Source organism: Penaeus monodon, chromosome 6 (genome assembly GCF_015228065.2).
Source record: "Penaeus monodon isolate SGIC_2016 chromosome 6, NSTDA_Pmon_1, whole genome shotgun sequence".
Lineage (NCBI taxonomy): Eukaryota > Metazoa > Arthropoda > Malacostraca > Decapoda > Penaeidae > Penaeus > Penaeus monodon.
In genome coordinates this window covers 21,837,149-21,847,148 of record NC_051391.1, presented here as the reverse complement: position 1 = coordinate 21,847,148, position 10,000 = coordinate 21,837,149, and the positions used below count along the sequence as shown (strand labels likewise).

Here is a 10,000-nt window from a genome sequence, read left to right as displayed (position 1 = left end):
CGTGCCAGCTTTCGACTTCACCGTCTCTTCAAAATTCTTTGGGCGCAACAATTCACACTTGGAGATCACAACATGCCAGAAGTAAGTCTCCTGTGTATTAAACCCGAGGACTGAATTTGACTGATACATTCAGCGATTCAGGTCCGTGCCAGACATTGGATTCTAGCTTTCTTATTAATATCTATACCGAGATAGCTTATTAAGAACCTTGCTAAACACCCAATCATGGGCAGGTGGACGGATGTGGAGGAGGCTGAAACGAGCGGGGTGGCGGTTGTAGAAGTGCATCTTCCCTCCGGATACTACGTCATGCAAGACTACCTCATCGACCTCGTCAATTCGCGGACCGTCAGGAACTTGCGCTGGGCGTTGAGGACTGACACGCAAGTCAAGTTTTTCTTTAACCACGTGAGTTTGTCGGCCTTCGTTCAGTAGCCCGATTCTCACTTTCAATCCTTCTTGTTTATCCTTTTCCTTCGTCTGCTTGATTATCTGTTTTGTGTCGCTGTGTGATGTTTATATTTTGTTCGGAATAAGGGCACCTCCTAGAAGTGACCTAACAACACACCCATTAATTATGCTGAAATGCTCTCTTTTAGTTAGACAACGAGGACACTTGCGTGACGTACGAGGTAGAGCGGTGGCACCCGGTGGCCAACCATTCCAGGTACAACATGGCCCGCGTGTACGACCTTTATCAGCCAGGTAAGTGTGTTACTCTCTCAAAGGGATGACATCTTCGTGCTTTACCTGACACACATTATGCACATTTACACATGTATCTACATATCTATATGTGAATAAATACATAAGTTTATCGTATATAGATTAGGGGAAATTCATCTTTCAATGATACTATTTCCAGAGCGTTTTAACATGACGATCTTCGAGGTCTACCCGCTGTATGGGCTGGACGTGTGTGAGGTCTGCGGCTCATATCAGGTTAGTAGATTTATCGTTGTCTTAAGAGAATCATTAAACTTACAGTTCTGCCGAGTTCTAATGGAAGCGCAGAGCAATGTTTCAAATTCAAATTCAAATGATTTACTTAGCCATTAGTGGTACATGCATTTGTATTTGTTGCAATAACAAACGCCCTTTGAGGATTGTGTTTCCCCTTGAAAGGCACCTAAGGGAATACATTAGCATAGATGAGAATGGAGTTTAACAATATATGTGATCAGTATTATGATTTACCATGGCATAACCTATATATGTATTTACTCGTGAAGAAAGAACACAGGACACACGGAAAAAGAAAACAAATGTAAATGAAAACAATATCAAAAAGACAACTGAATAAGAAAAGGGACTGAAAAAAATAGTCATGCAATATTAATGGCATTCTAGCAACAATCTTCGAATGGCTCGTTTGAAGCTGCCAACTGTAGCTTTAGTAGTAATCGACTAAGGTAAACTGTCCCACATTCTTGGCACTGCATACGGAAGCCTGACTTGATCTCATTTCTGTCTATTATTGTTGTGTAAAAATAATTAGCGACAACTCTGAAATGAAAGTTATCATCATCATTGTGGAGGGACCTGAAAACGGGAAATCGAAGAGCAGATATATCGGGATACTTTAGGATTGGGAGGACCTTACGTGTACAAGATGTATGGTCAGTCTTTTTGAGCCTAGCAATTGTTTGCATTATGCGTTTGTGAAAAAAATATGAAAAGTTTTAGTTTAGCGTGTGAGATGCCACCCCGTACTGTGCTACGGTATGTTAATTGAGGGTGTATAAAGGGAGTAATAAATTGATTTCTGAGCCCCTATGATTACCCCTAGGGATAGTTTAGTACGGGTTGGATAAAGTATGCAACACTTTTAAGCTTGACTAGTTTGTGATTTACGCGGTAGTTCCAGTTAGAATTGCTGTCTATGATGACACCAAGATTTTTTTTCCACTCGTAATGAAGTTCTATAAGCGAGGGGAAGTGAGCTGCTCTTTTATTTTTGCGTGCAAACACAACGTAATGCATTTTTTCAAGATTCAGGGTGAGCTTGTTTGGCATCATCCAATTAGATGTTGATTAGCAATGGAGAGATCATAGACATCTGTGCTGCTAAGATAAAGATTACTACTTTCTGCAAATAAATGTAATTTAGAATGTGGCTAGAGTGTGTAATATTATTGATATATAATAAGAATAGAAGTGGCCGAGAATAGAACCTTGGGGCACTCCATAATGAACTGATGTTGACAAGGATTTGTATTTCTGGTACTGTACGAGTTGTTTCCTGTTTGTTACGTAAGATCTGAACAAGGCAAGTGTGACCTCTCATTGCATAGTGTCCCAACTTGTTTAAGAGGATTGAGTGATCCACAGTGTCGAACGCTTTAGATAAATCTAAAAATATTCCAAATGTTTACATATTTTCGTCCATAGATTTCAGAATCATGGTTAGTTTAAGCAAGGCGGTTTCAGTCGAACGTTTTTTTTTCCTGAATCCATAATGAGTCGGAAATGATATTAAGAGTGTCACAACATTCTAGAAGTCGATTGTATGTATTTAACTCACCGTGGTGTCCAGCCACAGCTGGCGACAATTGCAACTTCTCGCGCCTGGATGAGGCGCGAGCCAACGACCCCTCGGATATTAGCCTTGTTCAGTATACATCTCTCTCTCTCTCTCTCTCTCTCTCTCTCTCTCTCTCTCTCTCTCTCTCTCTCTCTCTCTCTCTCTCTCTCTCTCTCTCTCTCTCTCTCTCTCTCTCTCTCTCTCTCTCTTTCTCTCTCTCTCTCTCTCTCTTTCTCTCTCTACCTATAGTAGCACCGTTGCCATATGGAGATAGGAGGGGCAGTGGTTTACAGTGTCCAGTATAAGATTAACGATCGAAGTGGCAATGACTAATTTGTTTACACTGTCTCACAACATGTTTATTTCATTAACATATTATTTTTTCCTACCAATTGTTCACTTATCAGTGATAAGGATTTGATGAAAAATATAACAATAAATATAAAATAGATTTTGCCAGTGATTTCTCTTACTTGGTCACATCTTTTGCAAAAAAAAATAATAATAATAATAATAATAATGATAATATGAATTGACGCCTATTTACAATATACCCATATTACAATATTCATGTGTCCCATCAAAGTCATCGGAGTATTCATGTGTTAATTATGTACTTCTGTCAGTTCAGAATCCACATTCCTTATGTCATTTCATATACAATTATAGCACAATTTATCAAGCCCTTGGAATAGCAAGGGCAAAGAAACACTTGGTATATTTAATGAATATATATTTTCAGTCCTTATACCAATCACAAATCAAATGCAGTATTAGATAGATAGACCAATAGACTGGCTCTCCAGGCACACTGAAGCGGCGACAGGGTCAAGCAGAATGAAGTGCTAGTGGCAGTCCAGCAATAAGATCATCGCGGGGTACATAGGTCTGCAGCTAAGTAAGGGGAGAGGGTTAGACGGGAGGAGCAATGGCCAGTGGGAAGAGAAGAGAAAGGGGAGAGTGAGGACGCTCAAGTTTACCTTCTACTTGTTCTTATCATTATTGCAGTAACCGCTTGATTCACAATACGCAAGTCTTCTATAGGGGCGGGGTTTTTACTGACACGTGTGTAAAAGAAGATTTGTTATATGTCTTTAAACATGTTCGCCTCGTGCACATACACATACAAGGAATACAGTGTAAGAATAACACAGGTAAATGCTTAACATTCACACTGAAATAGCTGAGTCATAAAGTTCATTGATGCTAACACATTAATACAGCAAATACAGCTGCAAAGGCATGAGCGAAACAGGAAGCATATAGCTCGCGATTTTTTATAGGCCTATAGATCCTCCGATTACGTTTTCTGCAAGCGGTTCCAGATTATCATTGCGCATAATCCGATAAAGGCGCTGGCGGGAAGCAGGCGTTGCAGGCGCGATGCTGAGCTCAGATGTACTTGAAGGGGATGCCCTCAAGGTTCTTTGCCGCCCACTGCTCCAGCCGCTCCGACGCCTCCGCCGACAGCCGCTCCTTCCAGCTGCCCACCTCGCCTGCGGCAGGACAGCGGGTGTTGGAATTGCACGCATGTGATGACACTTGTGATGATGATGAATATGATGGTAATAATGATGATAATGACGATGGTGAGAATTATGATAGCTATTGTGACGATGGCGATTATGGTGAGGATGAGAATGATTACGATAATAATGATATTGAGTAAAGTGATGAAGATGGTACTGATAACGATGGTGGGTGATGATAATAGGGTGGTGGAAGAGGATGGTAATAGCCTTTGATCATCATAATTATCATTACACCCACATTATTGGTTATTAAACAATGTTGTTCTGGTATCATATGCTCGAGCGTAATAAAAATAATATATGAGAAATCTAAAGGTGTGTGTATGTGTATATAGAAAGAGATAGATAGATATAGATATATATATATGTATATGTATAAACATATATATACATATACGGACGCACGCACGCACGCACGCACACACACACACACACACACACACACACACACACACACACACACACACACACACACACACACAACACACACACACACACACACACACACACACACACACACAAAGAGAGAGTGAGAGGGGGGGGGAGAAGAGATAAACATAAGATGTGAAATATAAATATAGAGAGAGACAGACAGACAAAGAGACGCAGTGAAACAGACAACCCCGCAGCCCTCGTGGGGGGCGGGCCGAGCCAGCGGCCCGTGCGACCTGTGCCAAGAGACCCCCCCCCCCCGCCTCACCCTTCCTGAAGAAGCCGCCATCTTCCTTGACCACGCCCTGGTTCATGACGGGGTTCTCGGCGGACTTCACGCCCATCACGTTGTCCCGCGCCTGCATCTCGGCGAAGCTGGTGTACCTGATGAGCTGCGGGGAGGGCGAGGGGAAATCATTATTGTTTTTATTTTTATATGTATTTCTTTATTATTGTTGTTGTTATTATTATCGTTGTTGTTTTATTGCTCTTACTATCATTATTGTTGCTATCGTAGTAATAATGTTAATCGAGACGATCAAGAATCAGTATTTCACAGAATGATTCATTGCGCCATCGTTAATCTCACTCATGCAAAGAGAAAGTCGCCTTACGTTCTCCAGCTGGTCCTTGGCGAGGTCGCAGCCCAGAAAGCCGCCGAGCCTCTTGAGCTCCGAGGCCGGGTCAGCCTTCAGGTCCTCGTAAAAGACAAAGTGCAGGTTGGGGGCCTCGCGCTTCTCCCAGGCCTCCTTCACGTGTCGCCAGTACGGCCCGTACACCACTGGAGGGAACCGAGCTTGTGGTCTTTTTTTTCTCGCTTGTTTTTTCCTCTTTTTACAAATTTAATAGACTCACGAGGTAATAAGGGAAATAAAAATGCGAAACCTAATGTTACAACTTTTCGCTTACAACAGTATTTTGAAAATAACGTAACAGTTCGTTACGAAATACTGATAACGACCCAGCAGCAGGCCTTAACCGTCCTTCCTCCATCGACAAAGAAACTTATGAACTGCTACATTCCCCGCAAGATGTCCATGATCATATTGAGGCAGGCGGCACTGTGTGCAGGGACCGCGCGTCACTGGGGTTGGCACGCACCTTCTGCAGGAGGTGCAAGCTGCCCGCATCTATCATACATGGTCATGATTGGCTGCGTCAAAGGGATTAACAAATGCATACAAAACTGTGATCAAAATTAGTCACTCTGCAAGAAAGCCTGCCTACAGAGGGAGAGTTACCTTAATAGTGTCCAGCAGGTTTGGGTGTAACAGGGACAGGGGGAGATGTGTCTTGATGATTCTGGGACTAGGCGTGGCTGCAGTCAGCTGCAGGTTGACTCCGTCAGCCGGATTTCCCTCCTGGGCACATCTTGATGAAGCCCTGCAGGAGCGGGTTGTCCGGCGCGAGGGGCGGCATCTTCCTGCCATCCATCATCATGTCCATGCTGGGAAGACGACAAGCCATCAAGCCTACTTTCAGAAAGGTGTGCATATTATCGCTCGTGAATATAAAGGGCCGTTTGTTCTGAAAGGAACGAATTCTAAAAATGGACTCACTCAACATAGGGACTCCTAGCCAGGAGCGGCATGTCGGCCATCGGGTTCTCGAGGTCGGGGTTGTTCTTCATGGTCCAGACGACCTCCTGCAGCCAGCTCGTGCCGCTGCGAGGGTAGGCCATCACCAGAACGTCGTCACTCCGCCACTGCGAAAAGCACTGTTAGCTGCGGTTCCCACAGACCCCGTGGCTACGGGTGGTTTTAACTTCTCATGGTCTCCAGTCTCCTTTATCAGTCACGCGTGTTCTCACCGAGCTTTTACCTGGAAGTTGTAAATCTTGTCGGCGAAGTTGGTGAAGGCTGCGGGGAGGAACCACTTCCCGGGCGTGAGCCGAACCAAGCCGTGGGTGAAGCCGACGAAATGCTCCTCCTGCTGCGCCAGCTCCTCCTGCCCCAGTGGGACTGCCTCGTGGCCGCTGAGGAGGGGCATGGTGGGGCGGGTGTGCGGGAGGCTGCAGCAGAGGGGGCTTTGTCATTGGCCAGATTAATGTCTATTTGCAATCTCTCTCTCTCTCTCTCTCTCTCTCTCTCTCTCTCTCTCTCTCTCTCTCTCTCTCTCTCTCTCTCTCTTCTCTCTCTCTCTCTCTTTCTCTCTCTCTCTCTCTCTCTCTCTCTCTCTCTCTCTCTCTCTCTCTCTCTCTCTCTCTCTCTCTCTCTCTCTCACACACACACACACACACACACACACACACACACACACACACACACACACACACACACACACACACACACACACACACACACACACACACACACACACACACACACACTATTCTTAAGGTCATAAATCCCGAATTCTCGGAGCAGAATATCACAGCCCACAGGAGGTTGGGATCATTCGAAAAGGGAAAGAAACGCCCTTTAAAGGTGGCATTCATGAATAAGCAAATGGTAAACTGATGTAATAAAGAAAGCTAAAGTCCCGGCCACACATGAAGAATATAAGAAAATCTGGATAAGAGAAAATATGACCAAAAATGACAGAGAAATGCTGCAGAAAAATGGAAGAGGTAAAAAACAAAAACGAACAGAGGACTGAAGAGGAAAAAACTTGTTCATTTAGAGGGTGAGAGGCCTCCAAGCAAAACAAGTTTACTATGGGAACCAAAATGTGGAGACAGACAATCATTAGCCTTGCTGCCAAAAGGACTACCGAAAGATTATGTAGAAATAGTTTTTACAAATATAGATGGATTATGTTCGAAGTTACTAGACCTAAATGCAATTATTAAAAGTAATAAACCAGATATATTGAATCCAAATTGGATCCTCTGGAGACGATGTAATATTAGGACTCAGAGACTACAGTATTTGGAGAAAAGATCGGGCAAATGGAAATGGAGGGGGGTAGCAATATTAACAAGGAGAGGAATTATTATAAAGGAGATATATATTCAACAAGATCCCATAGTAGAATTAAAGGCAATTGATGTATAAACAAACGGAGTAAATATAATAATAACCACAGTGTACATGCCACCTCATACATCGGTGTGGTCACAAGAAAATTACCAAAACCTTATTCAAGAAACGTTAAAGAGCCTGGAAGAAGCGCTGCAACTTTCGGAAACTAATGCAAAAGAAATTCTTGTAGCAGGGAATTTTAATAGCAAAATTTACCGGGAAAGTTTCGATCCCAGAGCTCAGCCAGATTCGTAGAATGCAAAATTACTAGAAGTCATAAATGAGTTTTGTCCTTCCAGAAAGTAACAGTCATACCAGGATAGGAGAACTAGATAGGACGTCTATGCTTGACCTAATATTTACAAAGCATAAAGATGACATTAAGGATACGGGGTACTGCCCTCCTCTAGGAAAAAGTGATCATGTAGTAATAAGTTGAAATGTTGTTTGCTACAGGGAAAACTCATCGTAAGTGAAAAAAGAAAAGGAAAGTACAATTACAAGAGAGGTAATTATTGAAGCCCTAAAGATTTCTTTGATGGCATATAATGGGAAACCCTCCTGAGCGAAGAGAACCTTGAGAGGCAATATTCGAAAAGTCTGTAAACAAGGTGTAGAAAATTTTGTATCGAGATTTAAAACTGAAGCAGGAAATGGCCAAAAGTGGTTCAATTATAAATGCAAGAAAATAAGAGAAAACAAACAACTCCTTCGGAGAAGGTTCATAAGAGATCTCAGACAGCATATGAAAGGTATATGGTAAAAAGAAATGAGTATACCCAAACCTTGAGGGAAGCGAAAGTAGACTTTGAAAAGGATATAATCAGTAAATGTATAAACCAACCAAAGCTCCCTTTTAACTACATAAATAATAACTTAGTGAGAAATTTCAGTCAGTGTTTGTTCAGGACCCATATTTTGAAATGGCAAGTAACCGTACAAACGTATATCAGAATATCGAAAATATCACACTCGAAGAGGATGAAATAAAAGCAACTGAAAAGGTTACACAAAAATAAAACACAGAGACCAGATGAGATATCTAAACTGGATTCTGAGGGAATGTGCCAAAGAATTATGAACTCCAAAATTCGGTGAGACAAGGAAAACTACCAAAAGATTGGAAACTTGGCTTTGATACACCTTTATACAAACAAAACCCTCTAAATCATAGAGCGTTAACTAGCGTAGTATGCGAGCTGTTGGAAAGGATGATTAGGAAACAGTGGGTTGAAGTTTTTGAAAAAAAAAAACACGATATGATATCAAATAAACAATTTGGTTTTAGGGAAGGAAGGTCATGTGTAGCAAATCTCCTCTGTTTCTATGACAGAGTTTCTGAAATATTACAAGAAATAGGTGGCTGGGTGGATTGTGTATATTTAGACTTTAAAAAGGCATTTGATAAGGTGTCTCATAAAAAAAAAATATTGTGGAAATTAGAACACCTAGGTGGAGTGCAAGGCAAACTCCTCGAATGGATGGAAGACTTTCTTCATGAAAGACAGATGTTTAGAGGGAAGCACTCTACATGCGACGAGTAAACTAGCGGAGTACCTCAAGGATCGGTCTTGGCGCCGATTGTTTACTATTTTCATAAATGATTTAGGGTCAAACATAAACCCAGGTAGTTATTTGAATATGTTTGCAGACGACGCGAAATTGCAAAAAAGATAATAGACGATGGCTTATGCTAATGCCTTCAGAGTGACATCGAGAACTTATTCATTTGGAGTTGCACATGGAAAATAGAATTTAACACCAATAAATACCATGTAGTCAGGTTCGGAGAAAGTAAAATTCGTCCACTATACCAATACAAGTAATATTATACCAAGCAGATAAAGAAAAGGACCTTGGAATAACCATAATCAGGAACCTAAGGCCAAATGATCATATAAATGACAAGGTTCATAAAATGCTAAGGCTGACTGCCAACATGAAGAGGGCATTTGTGTATGTGGACGAAAACATGGTAAAGGTCATTACAGCCATCATAAGACCTAGTCTTAAGAATGATGCAATGGTATAGATTCCACACTTAAAAAAGGACATAGATAAACTTACTACTTTGGAAGGCAGAAGAAAGAGAGGTGACATGATATTACAGGAAGGGTGAAGTTAGACAAAGATGATTATAATTTTGAACACGAGAAGGACGAGAGGGCACAGCAAAAAGTTGAAAGTAAAAAGAGGCGAGAAAGATCTCAAGGAGTTTAGTTTCCCAAACAGAACTACTGAACATGGAGCAATCTTCCAAATAACGTTGTGTACCAAAAATGTGCATCAATTTAAAGTTATATGATGATTTAAGTATAGCAGACAGGACCATCTGAGCTTTGCTCTTCTCCCGTATTGAAACAACTAGTTAAGAAGACCCACACACACACACAGACACACACACACACACACACACACACACACACAGACACACACACACACAGACACACACACACACACACACCCACTACACAACACACAACACAACACAACACGACACAACACACACACAAACACACACAACACACAACAACACACACACACACACA

At 42.0% G+C, this 10,000-nt stretch overlaps 2 protein-coding genes across 2 annotated transcripts in view; one reads left to right on the top strand and one right to left on the bottom strand.

The window, feature by feature from the left end:
* The window catches only part of LOC119574344 (CD109 antigen-like), a gene marked incomplete at its 3' end in the record, with an annotated part of 112,647 nt that extends 111,705 nt beyond the window's left edge, over positions 1-942 (top strand). The window contains 4 exon segments of the mRNA XM_037921549.1: positions 1-81; positions 234-408; positions 600-705; positions 866-942. The exon segment at positions 1-81 is cut by the window's left edge and continues 113 nt beyond it. Coding sequence (XP_037777477.1) covers positions 1-81; positions 234-408; positions 600-705; positions 866-942 — 439 coding nt within the window.
* A 2,300-nt stretch (positions 943-3,242) lies between these two features.
* LOC119573919 (sulfotransferase 1A1-like) lies at positions 3,243-6,519 on the bottom strand. The gene is given in 8 exon segments (XM_037921022.1): positions 3,243-4,020; positions 4,757-4,880; positions 5,103-5,329; positions 5,590-5,641; positions 5,730-5,846; positions 5,848-5,935; positions 6,048-6,193; positions 6,310-6,519. Coding segments are annotated over 8 exon segments (1,026 nt in total). The 5' UTR covers positions 6,478-6,519; the 3' UTR covers positions 3,243-3,916.
* Between the last annotated feature and the right edge of the window lie 3,481 nt (positions 6,520-10,000).